The sequence below is a fragment of the Amborella trichopoda genome, chromosome 6 (assembly GCF_054954075.1).
Source record: "Amborella trichopoda isolate Santa Cruz 75 chromosome 6, AtrichopodaSantaCruz75HAP2 v2.0, whole genome shotgun sequence".
Lineage (NCBI taxonomy): Eukaryota > Viridiplantae > Streptophyta > Magnoliopsida > Amborellales > Amborellaceae > Amborella > Amborella trichopoda.
In genome coordinates this window covers 52492974-52511717 of record NC_142341.1, presented here as the reverse complement: position 1 = coordinate 52511717, position 18744 = coordinate 52492974, and the positions used below count along the sequence as shown (strand labels likewise).

General features: G+C 35.1%; 1 protein-coding gene across 4 annotated transcripts; it reads right to left on the bottom strand.

Moving 5' to 3' along the window:
• Positions 1-2937: 2937 nt before the first annotated feature.
• On the bottom strand, positions 2938-15912 carry LOC18448601 (Nucleotidylyl transferase superfamily protein). 4 transcript variants are annotated; one of them, XM_011630388.3, is made up of 12 exons: positions 15608-15912; positions 14688-14807; positions 13879-14064; positions 13556-13607; positions 12915-12980; positions 12670-12756; positions 11514-11606; positions 10745-10825; positions 9324-9395; positions 8451-8519; positions 7756-7866; positions 2938-3534 (listed from the first exon to the last, which is right to left on the bottom strand). In XM_011630388.3, exons 1-12 carry the CDS (start codon positions 15826-15828, stop codon positions 3484-3486), a joined length of 1209 nt encoding a protein of 402 aa, XP_011628690.1. In that variant the 5' UTR covers positions 15829-15912; the 3' UTR covers positions 2938-3483. The 4 variants fall into 4 exon arrangements, with proteins under 4 accessions (XP_011628690.1, XP_088725435.1, XP_088725434.1 ...); XM_088869309.1 differs by having other exon boundaries at positions 13883-14064; XM_088869308.1 differs by having other exon boundaries at positions 13879-14024.
• Between the last annotated feature and the right edge of the window lie 2832 nt (positions 15913-18744).

Genomic DNA, 18744 nt, shown 5'->3' with positions numbered 1-18744 from the left:
TAATTGGGCCTTCTCCCTCTCCCTCTCCCTCCCTCTCCCTCTCCCTCCCTCTCTCACTTTCTCTCTCTCTCAAGTTTTTTGAACATCTAAATAGTGAAAAAGAAGTTAGAAAAGGACTACAAAATTAGAAAAGGAGTAGTAACACTTTTGTCTTGATAAAAGTTGAGACCTAAGACTAAGTGAATGTGGTAGTGCAAAATTTAATGAGAGAGAAAGAAATGATCCAAAGAATGTGATACTGAGGCTGATGCCTTGGCTAGAGCAACTAGAACAATTTCATCAGTTAGTAGATTTTTTGTTGTATAATTATATTAACTCTTTTGATAGAGAAGTCATGTTCCATGTTAATATGCGTGTTTGTTTGGCAGAAGGTTTGGATTTGGAAGACGAACTTTCCAAATTTTTTGGCTCCATGGGAGGCATGAAAGGGGTGGGAAAAAAAAAATTGAAACCACTCTTTCCATGCCACCCCGTGGAGCCAAAAAGTTCGGAAGGTTCAGCTTCTGCCAAACAAACACGCCTTTAGAGAGAGAGAGATTGCCCTTCTTGTGGATGGAAGTGCATAGAATGATGTAGTGATAATGCCGGCATAAGCTTTATCACCATTAATCATTGTTTTGTACGGTGATGGAGAGAGCTTGAAGGCACATGGGAATCAATCCGATCAGCTCTGCAATCGCTACCGTCCAAAGAAGTAAGTGAACGATAAATATAAAGTTCATTCATATTGATCATACTTTCTCCTCTTTTTTTTTTTTTTGAAGAACATATGGATCCTATTTTCTCCTTGTTGATATGGTACACCACATTAGTATTTTTAGGAAGAAAAATATAGAATCATTATCCAAGTCTTATTCCAAGTATTTGAGTTCAGTTACATGAATTATGTTCTTCCATTTTTCGATCAAGAGACGTAAATAAGAAAAAGAAAAATTATTTCATTCGAGCTCATACTACATTTCAATATATGCGGTCCAGAAAGTGTAAAGCAACCATATTAAAGATGAACACAAGTAGGTGTTCCATCTAAAACAATAGAAACTAATGGTCCAAATGTTTTCTTACTATAAACCGGGTCTTAAGAAAAATGCAAAATAAGACTATTTATCTTTAGTACATGTACTGAAAGTGTAGAATAAATTATTTACCTTAGGTACAAAGATGTCATAAACTTCGTGAATGTTAGATTTAAATTCAAATGGTTAGGTATCAGTCGTTGACCAAGCTCAAAGTTAAAAAGAAAACATCTTGAGCTATGCAAAACATCTCAAGCTTTCAGATTTGACACCCAACAGAGTAATTGCGACTTTCTTATAATGTAGGAAAATCGTTTTATATAGATAAATTTCATGGTAAGATGTATGTTTAAAAAAAATCACATATCTATATAGGGCATCAACCTTATACTATTGAAATAAAATGCACTTTAGAAAAAGTTGTTCCGATGTTGAAAGACCCTCAAATTGATCATCTCAACCTTAAGATTGATCGATATTAAAAAAAAAAGAAAAAAGAAAAAAAAGATCTCAAGTCATGAAAAATAATTCATCTTATAACATATTATTTTGACTGTCTATTTTATAAATGGGAAAACATACAAATATATCATTTACTTTTAATACAAGGAGGTCACAATTACTTTTGTCTATCAAATTTCAAATCGGATGGTTGTGAGTATCATTGACTAGCCTCTAAATACAAAAAAAAAATTCTCAAATTTTGTGACATCCAAACTATCCAATTTGACATTTAATGGTTAGTATGAATTGTGACCTCCTCATACGAAAAATAAATAACCTCATAATATACAATCCTTTTAGAAATAGATAATTGTTTATATATCTACTTGACTTGAATCATTTTTTAGCTTTGAATTTCATGCATAAGAGTGAATAGATTTTTATGCCATTTTAAGGCTTTACAGCGCCAAAACTACATGTAAAAACCTCACACCTATGCATTACAACAAAGGTTCCCACCTTTTTGTCATCATTTTCAATCTCTAAATTACACTTTGAACAAACACTCAAAAGTTTTTTAAATTGGAAGACACCCAATGTCCAAATTCATCACCCCAAAAAATAAACCCCTGATTGAAATATCAGGTGTCTGAACCAAGAAACATCCACGATAGCTTAAATAGAGTTATTGCAGAGCATAGAAAATATGCTATCCTTTTTCAAATATACATCTTGTAGAGGGATTTAACTAGAAAATTCATCAAAATTTTATGCAATAAAAATTTAAAATATTATTTTTTTCTTGTACAGGGTTTAACTACAAATTTGTCATCAGATGTTTGTGGGCATATGTACTCGTGGGAGTGTTTCTTTGCTCATTTTCTATGTAAGTGCCAATGATGGTACAAGGTGTGAGCCATATCCTTGGATTTGCCTAATTATCCCTAGATATATACAAATTGCCACCCCTAGATAAGTGCATTTTTTTTCCCCTGACTACGTCACTAAATTAAGGAAAATTTATTGAAATACCCATAAAAGATTGAAATACCCATAAAAGATGAACTATTAAATAATTTACCATTAGCAAATACTTTTAACTCATGATCATGTGCCTTTTTTATGGATATTTTGAAATTAAATTAGGCAGAACATAAAACAATTCATCTTTCATGGATGTTAGATTAAACTTCCCCCAAATTAATAAAAGTGATAGTCTCATTATATGCATTGCTTTACCATAAACATCGAAAAGATGAAAAAGGTTTCTATATGACAGGAACTTGTAGATGTAAGACTGCCATACCCTACATTGTTAAAGACATGATAAATTTTGATAGTATAAAAGACATTAAAAATCTATACCATCAAACTAAAAAGAACATTATAGAGTACCAAACAACCTTACTTCAACAAGTCAGCTTGCCGCATTACATGAACTGTATAAAAAAGAAAGGAAATGTATAAAATGAAATCATTTATTTTGCATACAAAGTAGTCTCAATCACTATTAACCATTAAGTTTGAAATCAGTTAATTGAGGATGTATCATCGTCTGGTCATAAAGTCCAAAATAAAATTTTTCGAATATTGTGACAAACTTTAATCTATTTGATTTTACAAATAATGACTAAAATGATTGTGACCTCATTGGACCAACAATGGTCTCCTAATATACAATCCCATAAAAAAAGAAGTAAACTTCAGTATCATAAATGTAAGAGAGGAGCCACATTTGAATATTAACCCTGCTGAACAGTAACATGCTCTATAGGAAAAGAATGATGTTTCTTCCGGACCCAAACAAAATCCATCTCAAAGGGTCTCTTTCTCTCTCTACCAGAATTAAATATTAGCCCTGCAGAATTGTAACAAATCTCTCTCTCTCTCTCTCTCTCTCTCTCTCTCTCTCTCTCTCTCTCTCTCTCCTGTGTGTTGTGCTGAGCAACCCAGACAGTTCATTCCTGATCTTATAGAGTAAAATCTCACTCTCTCTTGACAATTTGGTAGGGGATATATCAACTCATCCAAACATATTGGGGAGGGGTCTCACAGCCATGAATACATCCACCATCTAGGAAGAAAAAGGAAACAAAACAATCAAACAAAATTGAAAAACACAAGTGTATATAGCTAGATAACAGAGGAAACAAAACTTTTAACAACATAACCAAATGCAAATTCAAAATGCAATCCAGGCACAAGTCCAGCTGGGCGGTAGACTTAGTTAAGCCCAAAACCGCCACGTCTTCAAAATCTAAATTTTGCCAAATTTTCAGACTAAAGGGGACAACCATATATTGAGGAAATAGTTTCCTAATTGAGTCATTACAAAGCAAAAATAGAAACAAAAACAATATATCGGACCTCATAGCTTTTATTAGTATAGCTATTTTACAAAGTTAAGGGTCACATAACTTAAATTAGAAGAAAACACCTTTTGCATGGATAAGAGAGAGGTTAGCGTTTATAAAAAGTCGGACTCGGGTTCCCACTCACCTCAGTCGCGAGCTAGAGCCCATCATGGAATCAGCTGAGTCAAAGTCAAGTCTTAGGTCCAACTAAACCGATATTAACCATAAATATCACAGGGGATCCTGGGATCGGGAGACACCTTATTTTTGGCTTCTCCATAGTTAAGGGAACCGTGGGGGTAGGGTGGCATTCCTGCTCTAGAACCTCGATCCCACGGTTCCTCCGAGGGATCTCGTAGGGACCCCGGTTTTTCAATTTTGGAATCTCGCTCCCATATAAAGGTGATCATGTTCCAACCATTAATGGATTCCAATACTATTTCGAAATAGATTCCTGCTCCCATCAAACATAGTCCAAGGTTTTGGTACATTATAATCTTGGGTTCTATATATGTGGAATCTACTTTCAAAAACAGATGAATCTAGTTCCACAGTATTCCTACACCTCTCTCTCTCTTTGATATAAGTAGCAACAAATTTAGTATCCATGCAAATGGCAAGTTTTATAACAGAACAACAAATTCAGTATTCATGCTCTGATCAATACTAGATTATCCAATAAAATGTCAATTCAAGACAAAGTAACCAACACAACATTCATATTCGGATCCTACATCCAGATTTATCACATAAATCTTAGAAATTCAATGCATCGAAACCCATGCAAAATTCGTGCTTCAATCCAAATACCTGATTATGACATAAATCACAAAATATATACGAAAAGCAACAAAAAAACATTCATCTTGTCACTATCTCTCCACTCTCACTCTCACTCTCACTCCTCCCTGCACACACCTCTCTCTACTTCACACAACTCTCTCTCTACTGCGAACACACAATGCTCTCTACTGCACACGCACAACTCTCTCTATTGCACACACACAACGCTCTCTACTGCACGCACACACACCTCTCCCTCTCTACTTCACACGCACGCAACTCTCTCTCTCTCTCTCTCTCTCTTGTGCACACACAAGAGTCATAGAAATACACATGGAAAAAGCACAAGCACACATACCTATAGCATGGAAGAGTTGGGAGAATCGACCAGATTCACCAGAATGATCACCACATGCTAATGGCAAAGGAGCTGTGTGGGCTGGTTTTTGGGTCCAAGGGTTAATATAGAGGGAGGGAGACATGTTGGTGATCTAAGTATGTAGTTCATTAATATAATAGAAAAAATCCAATGGTGTACTTGTAGATTATTTTTTGGATTTATGTGTAAGGAATATCTTGGTGGTCCGAGGGACTATGTTATTAAAGTTATACCTCTAATGAGATCTGTAGCATGTATAAGAATGGTGTACATAAGTATACTACGGACTATCTAATAGAGTGATCTATACTTTTAGGATTTATCAAGTACTATATAGGCACCTGATGTATCAAATTTTAGTAATACGCATTTAATTAAATAGATTATGTCATACACATTATATTTTGGACTAGGGAACACAAAATAAGTAGCAAAATAATCCATACTCTTTAGATTTATCATGCATATAGGCATGTGCCGCATAAAAATATGGTTTGATGCACTTATGTAAACATAGGATGCCATGCATATTACATTTTGGACTATGGACCACAGACGATATAGTAATGTGCCTAAAAGTATTTAATATTTCATCAAGTAGCATGTATGCCTAGAAATAGGGCACAGTGGAATTATTTAATTAGAGGTTGTCATACGCTCATATGTGCATATTGGATTTTGGAGCAAGGAACTATGGACATATACAGTAACGTGTTCAGTAGTATTTAGCATTTATCAAGTAGCAAGTAGCATGTAAGCAATGTGATGTATAGAAATGGGAAACTATAGATTTATTTAACTAGAGGATAACATACATATGGGACTCGTTTCCTTAACCGAAGGTAGTTGCGGACCTTGGGGCCAATCAACTGAGGACCTTGATTCCTATACTCGAAGAATCTCGATATTAGAACAAGAGGAACCCCGTTATACAACAAATGGAAACCTCGATCCCTTAACCAAGGGAACCCGTACTAGCTCTACTTGACAGCCATGTTTAATGTGTTATAGAGCTTAGATTCTTGCCAGTCAAAACCTCGAACCCATCGATATGGGATCTCGCTCCCATAAACCTAAAGATCTCGTTCCCTCTCTTGTTCATTATACGGACGCCGATCCCAAACCCAGGGAACTTCCGCAATAGGGCGGTTCGGCTATTTCCAAACGGATCCCGCTTCCGTCTTCAACAACTATGGGCTTCTCCCTCCGAGATTACCATAGTCCTAATCCAGAGCCATTTCCCAAAATCCAGCATCTTGTAGATTGGAAATGTATACAATGAGCAAAGCGGAAACTTCACATCAGTTAAGGTGTCAGATGTCAACAAGGGTCAGCTAAGGTGTGTCATCCCTCACTCAAAGTCCATGAATAATTTAAACGGGTTATGAAGAAAGACCAGCACCTGTGTAGAAACAAGCCTCCTTCCTCCCCCCCTATGCTGTGCCTCGAGGCGGGGAGGGTGCCTAAATACCTTGCCTGGGCCGAAGCAGGTAGCCTCAGTCAGCCAAGGTGCCCAATTGGGTTGCCAGATGTCAACAAGGGTCAGCCAAGGTGTGTCATCCCTCACTCAAAGTCCATGAATAATTTAAACGGGTTATGAAGAAAGACCAGCACCAGTGTAGAAACAAGCCTCCTGCCTCCCCCCCTATGCTGTGCCTCGAGGCGGGGAGGGTGCCTAAATACCTTGCCTGGGCCGAAGCAGGTAGCCTCAGTCAGCCAAGGTGCCCAATTGGGTTGCCACATGGACCAAAGGAAGAAATTGCCCAAGGGCCATGGCCAAAATAGCCTTTTTCCCTCTTTTAAGGGGGAAAATTGGGGGGTGTGGTTTGTTTATAATCCCCCCAAAACCTTTTTAGAACTAATCTTGAGTTAACGCAAACAATCTTTGAAGAGTTTTGAAACTTTTTTGAAATTGAAAATATTCTAGAACTTCAAAGAATCTTCTGGCCCAATTTATTTGAATAAGATCTCTTGGAAACTACCAAGGGAGGTTACAAGATACTTTGGGCGATCACAGCTTGATATTCATCTTGAAACATTTGAGGATCAAAGACCTAAGCAGCAAAGGTTAGTGTTACATGTCAATCAACTGATAGTACATGCATGCGCATGCATGCATATTTGTGTGTGTGTATGCACACACACACAGACAACAAAGGTTAGTCAAATTCATAAATGTGTTTCAATTCAATTAATTGACAGCACATGCATGCGCATATATACATACATATATAAAGATAGATGACTAGTACATGCACAGGCACACGGGCACGCACAAGAACATTATACAAATGTGCATATATGTGTTTGTCGGGCGTGAGTGCATACAAATGTGATTGGAGCTTAGATATATGTATGTAAATGTGCATGGGGTGCACATAGGTTCCAGTATCATGCGTAGGTGGCCAGGCCCCTGTGGCAGCCAAGGCATTACATTCCGCTTTTTGAACATTGAATGACACAACCCACCCGTCCACTATTGAAATCCAACAATTCAGCTGATGTGAAAGTTTCGGAAGATTCACTGCAGTCATTGTATACTAATTCTTACAAAAGCGCACAAATAAACACCTTCACCAAGCATGAAAAAACTGTTGGTTCTCCCAAAGAAGATACCAAACTCAAAAAGCCAAACTTAAACATGAAATCACATCTAACCCCACCTCAGAGAGCGAGAAAGAGAGAGAGAGAGAGAGAGAGAGAGAGAGAAGCACAACTTCTAAAGAAGAATCAAGACAAAAAATTATCCAGGAAACTAATTGGTGAAACATTATGTTACCTCCTCTGTAACAGCAGCACGAGCCTTGCGATGTCTCTCAACCAACTCAGTCAGGACTTGGATAAGCTTTTGCTTAACCTCGCCAGTTAGCATCCGCCCAGACCCATACTCCTACAGAAGAGAGAGATAAATAAAAGAACAGAGAAACATAACTGAAGTCTCATAACTCATAAGAAAGTATACTATAATGAACTATGGTTAAATGAAGATCATTTATTCAAGACCGTCCCATAAAATGGATGGTCATGGAGAAAGATTGGGAGCCAAATTGGAGACATGCCCCCTTCCAGTGAGTACCACTCTCCATCACCATCCATCTTTCCAAAGCAGCAACGAATCTATGGACTATAGTCCATTGCAGAACAATATACTTTGCATTAACTTATTGCCCTCTCCAATATAACCCCAACTTGAGAAAACATCACTAAATCCTGTGTCAATCCACATATCGAAAGTTTTGTCCAACCTATACACTCTGCATTAACTTATATAACCCCAATTGAAAAAAAATCTACTAAATCCTGTGTCAATCTACATATCCAAAGTTTTGTCCGACCTAGATGACATGATAGAGAAGAAAATCAAATAAGAACCACTATCATTCCAAACTTCACTATGATGAATGAGCATTTGGCTAAGTTCCAAGATGTTATACTCTTAAAAAACAAGAAAATAGATAGCAAAGGTCATCTCACCTTTCTTATGTGCTCTACTTCATCATCATCATCTAGAAAGAAGGTGAGGTACTTGAATGGTATGTCAACCTGAAAAATCCAAAGATAATTGACATGAAAGAAGGCACTGGATAGTATTTAATTAGATCCTCCAAGTCATTTGCATAGGTACAGAACAAAATCGCAGAGACTAAATTTGCACAAATATAAAATATTAAAAAAAAGTTCATAAAAACATAAATCAATACATAACCAAAAAAGAAGAACCAATGTTGGTTTTTTTTATTATGGATCTACAGTTTCATATTTCAGAGATCAGATGCCGCAAAGTTCACTTAAACATAGTTATAGGTGTTCCAATTATTGCAGATATAAGAAAAAGTACAATCAGTGATTAAAAAACCTCAGCAGTGAACTTGGGAATCGCCCAACCAGACAGGAGGACCCTGGCAATTCTGGAGGGATACACCCAAAAATCAGCTTCCGATCCTAGAGTCCCCTAAGTTATTTTTGGCAAAAAATCAATCATATCACAGTCTCGGACTAGGCCAATTTTGTGATGGACTTGGACTCACGACCCTGGTAAGTCAGAGCCTGTATCCGACTTTTTAAACACCGGTACAAACCATACTGATTGGTGAAGAGGAAAAAAAGCACCTTATTAACCTTGTATCTCTCTCCCTCTCTCCCTCTTAAATGCACCCATAAACAATATATTATTATATCCATAGATAACAATCTCTTTTTTTTGGGGTAAGTATAACAATCTCTCTATGTTTCTCAATGGGATCCTGGCCACCCTCAAAAGTATAAATATTCATTTCCTGGGAAAAAGTTACAGTTAAAAAAAAGAAAAAGGTTGAAACATAGACGGTCGTTCAAAGGGATGAGAACCTCCAAATTCGCCCCAAGCTCCCTATGTTTCTCAATGGAATCCTGGCCACCAGAAAATGCATGATTGTTCACCTGCAAACAACATATAAGGAAATCATCAAACATGCCGTTTAAAATCTGTACCTTAACATAAAGTTTGAATTGAAAAGGAAGGGTTTCAAGATTGTTCTCTAAAACGCATAAATTCAAGGATAAAGTAATTTCACAAAGAAACAAATACTTTGCAGTCCTTGTATTCATAGAATACCAAATATATGAACAAACAACATGAAGCCAACAACATTTGGCCCATAAGCAACTAAGTTTCAAGTATGATAGAAATAACTAACTAGTAACTAGATCTTTTTATATTTTCACTTAAGAGTATACTTTGATTTTAGAGTAATTTAGCCCGGTTCAGCCAAAAGATAGCAAAACACCTGTTTTTTATCTTTTTGTTTTTTGTGAAACCTATATGTGAACGGTTGAGTCCTTAATCCAGTTCGAAGCTCTAGAGCTATAATCCTCTGAGACCAGGAGTAATATGGGTGCAATCAGATGGTGGAGAATATATGGGATTTCATTACACTTTGATTTTGTCTTCATCATTGTTTTGGAAACTGTATTGCTTTAGTTTTATAATGAATAATTATTTCTCCGGGAAAAAAAAAAGTTAGCAATGGCAATGATTTTTAAATAGGAAGTTTCATTATTAGAAATTAAGTTGCCCATCTTTCATATTGCTTGATTTCCCACAAATATAAAGACTGCACCAGATGGCTGGTGTAAGTGTTCATCCGATCAGCTACGGGTCCCTTGGCCAGGCCGGCCCAAATAGACCAAATTTCATCAAGAAACAGTAAAAAATAAATATTTGCCAGATTTGGCCGGTTCTAACTGGTTGTACCTATCAAACAAGGTAAGTCAAAAAAATATATAATATATTTCGTAGTTTTGACTATTTTCCTTTTTTATTTACTTTCAGAATCCAAAACGGTCCAGTGGGCAATCTCACCAGTTTTGTCTGGCATGGACCCCTAACCAATTTGCTAGAAGGTCCAATCCTGATACCAGTGGTCTTCCAAGTTTTCTTTCCTTTAGTTGCCGCGAGGATTGCTAGTCATTGAATGGCTTCAACTAAGAAGCTCCTCAAATAAATATTAGAAGCTCCTCAAATAACTATTAGCAGCTGAATGACATCAATTTATCAATTATCTCTACTTTTTGAGAAAAGGCCTTATTAACAACATAAAGGAATCATACAATTACAGAAGAAAATATCAAGAAGGCATCTCGAACTAAATTGTTCTCTAAAGAACTGGTAACAGATAAAAGAAACTGGTTAAACACAAAGTGTTTTGCCATGAATAATATTCTAACATAATGAGTGAAAAATAAAAGAATTTTGTTAACTCTCAAGTATAAAAAGGTTGAAAACAAACCTTCTTCTTGATATCTTTGGCAGAATCAGTGACATAAATTGCAGAATTAGGGTCACTAGCTGACATCTTACCTGTTTCACCCTGCAAATTTCAAGGTCTCAGACTATCAAATTCCAAATTAAAAAGGAAATGGGAATCAAAGGTCCGCCAAAGGGGAGTTAAAAGCCAAAATCCAAGGCAAAATACAAACAGAAAAAAATAAAGGAAAAGTGTTTTGTGAGTAAGTGGACTCACTACCCCGCTCACTCACAGAGATTCATCTTTAAGATGAACCTCCACAACTAAAATTCCTATCCAATGGATAGGAAAGAATTCTTACAAAAATGTTTTAAAATTCTTAAAAAAATGTTTTAAAATTTTATTTTATCTTTTATATTCAGAAGCATCATGGATCTCTACAAATTTGGATCCAAGATCTATATAAAAAATGAGTGTCAAGAGGGAGCCCGCATGATAAAAGTATGAGTTGGGGGACTCATAAAAACCAGGTCCAAAAATAAACAGGGGAAAAAAGCAAAAGAGAAGAATGAGCAAGCCCATTACATTCTGATTACAATGGCATCATTTCCTGTAAGAAAGGATACAAAATGGTCCACTATTTGGGAGTTGAAATAGAAATCAAAATATATAGCAGAATGGAAAAGGAGGGAATGTAAACCAGAAGACGTAAAACAGAAAAATTAGTGAATGTATAACATTCCAATCACAAAGACAATCTTTGCAAAATAATGAATGATAAAAATGCTCCATAGCTATGTATTCAGAAGACCTGCAGCGCTGGGAAGAACGAAGATTCTATCAATGCAGGCTTTTGATATCCTATCCTTGGAGCAACATCACGTGTCATCCTAAAATAAGGATCCTGCACAAAACTTTGAGAAGTTAGCAGGGCAATGATTTGGATCATACAAGGAAAAGGAGCAAGTACACAAGTTAACAAATAGAACTGATGTAAAAGAAAAAGGTAACGAACTATGCCAAGTTAGGAACAGAAAAAACAGGTGAGCAAAATATAAATTTCATACAGGAGAGACTGGTAATATCATTGTCCAGAAAAAGAAAAAGACGCGCATAATTGAAGATGATTGAACTTCACACACTGTAATTAACAACAAAAATTACAGTCTCTCCCCTATGATCACCCAGCTACCATCCCTTCCTAACACTATGACATACAGAGAGAGACTCGCACTCTCTCTCAATCACAAGGTGCAAGAACTGTCACTCCTAAAGTACGTGGCTGCTAGGGCTTTCCATCAGCACTACCATAGTTCTATACTATCTCTATTTAACAGTCATCCGTAGAGCTATAGTAATACAAGGTAACACCAGATCATTCAAGGAAGGACAAAGGTTCTCCCACATTGCAAACAAGAATCATTAAAAATTACCATAGTTTTAGGAGCCTTTACGCTTCCTTAATACAAGATTCCATCAAATAAGCACCCGAGTTAAAGAGTCCTAATCCCTAATATAGCCATAGTAAAAATCAGCCTTCCCCTGAAAGGACAACTCATATGGAAAGTGGGTGGACATCAAAAGTTGGAATTTTAGCTTGAATATTGTATTCACCTTGCTAAATATAGCACCACTTGGAAAACATTATTACAATGCCACCTCCACAAAATTCCCATCTGTTATATCCTAAAGAAGGACAAAGAAAGGCCACCAGGCCTAGAAGCTCAGTACAGAAAGACTAAACATGCTGCCTATTTCTAACACGAGGTTTAAAAGCTAATTTCTGATGTCAATGCAAAGTTATTATTCCAAACATTGTAATTTTGCAGCAAGGTAACAATGCATTAAGCAACTTCTAAAAAAAATGGCATAAAAAACCAAAGCAGTCAGAGGAAAATGGTGCCTTCTAGAAAGAAAAAGTCACAATGAACTCAATCATACTGACAACTGGAAAGAGAGAAGTAAACCTGGTCGATAGCACATGGAATCAGACAGCGGAGATCATCTTTGCCAGAAAAGAGATGTGGAAATGAGCTAGGAAAGGAAGGAACAGCCTGTGGAAAAAAAAAGCATACCTCAAAGTAGCTACACTAAATGTGAATCAGAACTATAAAATATCAACCAAATGACAGCCCATCTGAGCAGAATAAAATAATAGAAGGATCAAAATAGATGCATTTTGAGCAGAAATTTGTCCAGTAATCAAGCAAACCTGAACAGGAGGGAAACTGATTTTGCCTATATGATCTTCTGGTGTGAATCCAAATATCCCCACCACCTGGAAGAAACATTTTGATGGACATGAACTCATTAAAACTAATAGCATTGCAAGTAAGTCTAGTATATTCATTTCCAAAATAACAGTTCCCATTATCTTCTTCTGAGTTTTTATCTGTAAAAATTTTATTTCTTTGCACTCTTTTTTTTCTTTTCTTTGATATTATTTTGTTCCACATCCCAGAAAACATTTTTTTTATGTTATTTTTTATTATTCATTTCTTTTCCAACCTGAATTTGGTTCTCCTCATTGTTTCTAATAAGAACGGTCAGTTACCAACACAATAGGATTGCAAATAAAGGAGAATAAATAATAAAATGATTCTCTTTAGTACTATTAATAAACTTTCAGCCCAACCAACAAGGACAATAACAATAAAAAAGATCTACAATTTTTATTTTTTTTTGACAAGGTTACATAGGAATGGAACTTGAGACGTAGTGCTATGAAAATCTAGCTGCTACCACCTTGACCCAAGCTCGATTCCCTAAAAAAGATCTACATATTCGGAAAATATATAGAATAAAAACCAGAAAAGTGGAAATGGAAAGGAAGGACATCCATATGAGAATAACCTTGTTAAATGTAACACATTTTGCAACTTTCACCATGTTCTTGTAGAAGGCTCTGCCGACAATAACATAGATATGAGATTATTACAACTTTAAATGCAACAAGAGCAACAAATTATGATCATGTTCTTTTCCGATAAAGAAGAGACTATTACCATGTTATCAAAAAGAAATAAATTATACCAAATGAAAGAAGAAAGGATCAATAACAAAATAGATTAAGCCTTTATTTGGACAATGGAGTCTTAGGCCACTGATGGTATTAACTATTAAGAAACCAGGTGTACAAAGTTAGATCTAATCTATTCAACATAAGTAAAACTTACCCACCAACATAATCAAAGTCAGAGAATATGAAAGTTCTAGTGACATCAAAACCACATGCTATGATGTCTTTAGCATTTTCACGAGCAAGCCTCTGACTCTCTTCTACTGATAGATTCTTCCACATGCACTTCTCATCATCAGTGAGCTGTATAACAAGGGGAACTTTAAAAGCATCCTGCAAATATCTGGAAACAGAAATATGGCATGTTCACAAATTAAAGCACATCTAAATGATTGAGAAATAACATATTAGTTATTCCTTGTTTTCAACAGCATTGCTTTACTAGAAAGCATAAAAATGGATGCTTTTGACCCAAAAGACCAAAAGAATAGAGAGGCATAGACTACAGTTTTAAAACAAAATGGAAATTTTTGGTCCATGACTTGCAAAAATCATATGACTTTGTTGAAATGGCCAATGGTCCAATTCCACCAGGGGAACAATAACTTCGAAAATAAAATTGAAAAAAAATAGAGCAACCCAATTCAATACATGCACACAGCACATCACAGGAATAAGAAAAATATTTTTCTTCATCAAAAAGGGAAAAACATAATCTAAACAATGAATGTAAAACAAGATGGAATTGCAGAGAAAAAGGTGACCACATGGTAAAAACAAAAGGGACCAAGTGCCCAAATGCAGTTCATTTCTGAAAATTTTAATGAACTAAAATCCAGTTCAATTTATGAACATCAATGAAACCAGATTACAAAGAAAAATACACCTTCTTATAATTACGAAGGAAAATAGGATTTAAACAATCAATGTAGAAAAGATATAATTGCAGAGAGAAAGGTGGCACACTTGGTAAACATGAAGGGAACCAAGTGCCCCAAATGCAAAGCTTCTGATGATGGTCCTCTTCCTGTGTAAAGATAGAAATTCTCCCCTCTCTCATAAGCATCAAGAATCTCATTAAAATCCCTGGAAAAAGTCACACGCATGATGTGAGCTTTCAATCAATCATTCATATCAAAGAAAAAATGCTGCACAATGTAAATTTCGATTGAGATTATTCAGTTGGCATTTTCTATGAACAGGAACTCAGTAACCAAGAGAAACTGAAATCTTTTGATATTTTAATCAATAATTCACCTAATGAACAGAGCTCTATAATCTGGAAGAACAGAAAACTGAGAAATTACAGGCATGATGTGAGCTTTCAATTAATAATTTTGATGCAAAAAATGCATGCACAATGTGAGTTCTGACTGATAATTCATAAATTCAATCAATAATTTACTAAATAGAAGATTGAAAGCGAGAGAAATATAAAAGTTTCGATAATTTAATCGATAAACAGAAATCCAATAATCTAGAGTAATAAAAAACTGAGAATTTAATCAATAATCCAACAAATTGCATGTTTTATAATAAAAACCTTGAAATTTAATTAATAATCTGCCGAATCACATAGAAAAATGAATATTTTTGGTGATCGATAATTCACAGAGTAAAACAAATTTTAATATTTTAGAAGTGTCAAATGCTAGAATTCAATAGTAAAACAGCCAAATCAAACAGTAGCCCAATGATCCAAAGGAACCAAAAAATAAAATTTCCAGGAATTCAACTAACTATGAACCCAATTAAACAGCGATTGATTAGTTTATTAGAGTTATAAACTGAATATTTGAGCAGTATTCGAGCTTAAAAAAAAAGAAACTGCACAATTAAGACGATTCATAAGCTTGAACCTAGGGTTGGGGTTTGAGATAGCTTGCCTGTGAGCAAAGAACACGCCCCTTCGAAGGAAGACATGGGGAGGTCGAGAGGTGACGCGCTCAACCCTCTCAACAAACGAAGGGTCGAGGCGCTGGCACCCAAACTTGTCGATGAGCTTGTCGTAGTCGATCTTCTCGCCCTTTTTCACAGTGACCTGGAATGGGTTCACGATCTGGTCTTCTTCTTCCTCTTGGGGCACCTCATTCGCGTTCTCTCCCATTTCTCAGAGGTTTATCAGAGAGAGAGAAAGGAAGAAGAGAGAGAAAGAGAGGGAGGAGAGTGTGGGAATGCAGATCGTGAGTGCGAGTGGAGAGAGACAGTAGTGGAGAGAGACAAAAGACCGAAAGCATTCTTCACAAATCGCCCGTCCGGTTAGATGGGAACCAGCCCGCTGCCGGTTCCTGTTTTTGGGGATAAGCCAGTACTTCAAAAAAAATTTAAAAATATATATATAAATTCTCAAAATTAGAGTATTTGATTTGTAATATATTTTGAAATATTATTTACATTATCATAAAGATTAAAAATTGTTTTGGTCATTAATATTTACTTTTATATCTTCGCATTTTTTTTAACAAATTAAATATAGCTATCGAAAAATATAAAGTGGGTTAAAATCCATTTTTCATTAATTTCCAACTTCATTTGAATGTGATTTGTTTTAATCATTATTTATATATTTTTCATATTTTAGTGTTTTTTTATATGCTTTTCATATTTCAATAGATTTTTTTAAAAAAAAAAACGCTATTTTGATCGCCCGAGACTTGCCTGATCAGAACCGTTAAATCAGCCGATATACCGATTAGGTCGGTTAAACCGCTTCGAGGTCCATGACCGATTAGAGCCTTCATAGATAATTTTTTATGCTCAAAGTGCTCTTCAAATGAGGATTTGAAATGGGACTTTGCTTTGATAAAACTAAGCCAATTGCATCCAAATAAGGGAGAGGAAGAGGTGAAGCAAGATATACGAGCAAATGATTTTGATTAGAATCGTGATGAAGGATCTAGACCTATTGATTGAATGATTTAAATTAGATTATCATTATGATCATCAAAGTTTTTTACCATCTATATAGGATCTAAGTCATGGTCTATCTTCCTGCACTACCAAAGGTTATACTTTAGGTGAGACTATAAGTCGTCATAAATTAAATTATAAAATAAAAGTAATAATTCTATATATATTATAAAAAAGTTGTTCAATTTTTATTAGTCGTTGAATTTGTCAAAACCAAATGTTCTCAATGACCAAAGTCAGATGAAGAATAATTTTGGCGGTTCTTTAGTAAATCCAAATTTTGATTTGACCAACATAGCAAAGCAATGGCTTGCAGCTCAATGGGACCAGCTGATCCGGTCCGATTTTGATAACTATTGGTGCAAACTCCTATTATTAATTTTTATTCATAACTTTTAATATTTATTGTGATCATCGATCTAGATCGGTATTCTCACACAAAATTGTGGGTGGACGATCCACCCCACCAATTTGAGTTTTGAGAAAATTATGAGGATAGATAACAAGAAAAGTATATAAATGAGAATATTTAACTTTGGTACAAGGTGGTCATAATTAATCATGACTGTTGGATGTGAAATTGGGTAGCTACATTTACTGCATTGACCAAGCTTAAAGTTTAAAAGAAATTATCTCGAACTTTGTAATACATCCAAGCTATCAGGTTTCGCATTGGATCATTATGAGTAACTGTGACCTCCTTGTATATAAATAGTCTCTTTGTATACAACTCCAAATAACAAAGAGAGTAGATAAATACTAAGCTCCGGTTGGATGACAATTAATTTTATCAAATATAGTATTTTATGTGAAATTAATATACCGTATATGATATTATATCGTCGATTGTTTGATATGTACCTTGTATTTATAATATTATTTAAATATTTAATATTTTGGCAATATTCCGCTATTTTTGGACAACACAAGTGATTTTTAACATATTACTTTGACAGACCCGGTTTGTATGCGGCCAAGCTCGCATATGTAGAAATGCAAGTCTCTTTATAAATCTATTTTTGAGATGGATTTTAAGACTTGATTTTTAAAGATATGCAATCGCTAACATGGAGATCACGAATATGAAAAAATAAATAAAATTTAAAAACTATAAATAATAATTCTAGTAAGAAAACTTTTGGACCGTTAGTTTCCATTGTTTTCTGAAAGAACACCTACTTGCATCCATCTTTAAGATGGATGCTTTACACCTTCTTGACCACATATGTAGAACTGCGGTCCAATCTACATTAAACAATTTTCCTACTTTGAATAAAGTAGCAATATTATTTCAAAGATTGACATATATGTAAAGGGTGCCATTTGTATAGAGCTTAGGCTCTAAACAATCAAATTAGAGCCTACCTTCAAATAATGTCGATAAATGTGGTTTCAATATTATAAATCTTTGTGATAGCTTTAAAATATATTTTCATATTTATTTATAAAGTTTAAAGCTTCAAAAATAGTGTAGATCGATAGATCTTTGAAAAATTGAAAATCTTGAAATTGATGGTCTAAAAATGCGATACAAAAAACCCTATTTTCAAAACTTGAAATCCATTTTTTTCTCATGTCCATGCATCTTGGAGTCGAGATAATCAATTTGAGGATACTTGGACGTCAAAACAACCTCTTCTAGTGAAATTTTTGAGGTAGGCTCTATTTTGATTGTTTAGAGCTTTAGCTCTATATAAACTTTTTCCACATGTAAAATTACTTATAAGTTTAGGGATTGTCTACAAAGACACCATTTGTCTTTTGTACATCGAGGTCACAATCATTATTGTCTCTCCAATTTTAAAATTAGTGGTTGTAAGAGTGCCATTGAATAGACACAAATTTCCAAAAAAAAGTTATCGGATTTCATGACTTACCCCAAACCATCTATTTTGACATCTAATGAGTGAGAATAGTTATGACATCCATATATAAAAGATAAATGGCCTCTTTATAGACTATCCCATAAATTTATATCAAATACTTTATAATGCACATTGTAAAAATATATGAGAAATAAGAAATGGTGCAGGTAGCATACAGATGCATCCGTAGCTGTAGAGGTAAGGTGCACCTTCAAAATTTATCATGGTATATAATTTTGATGTAAAAT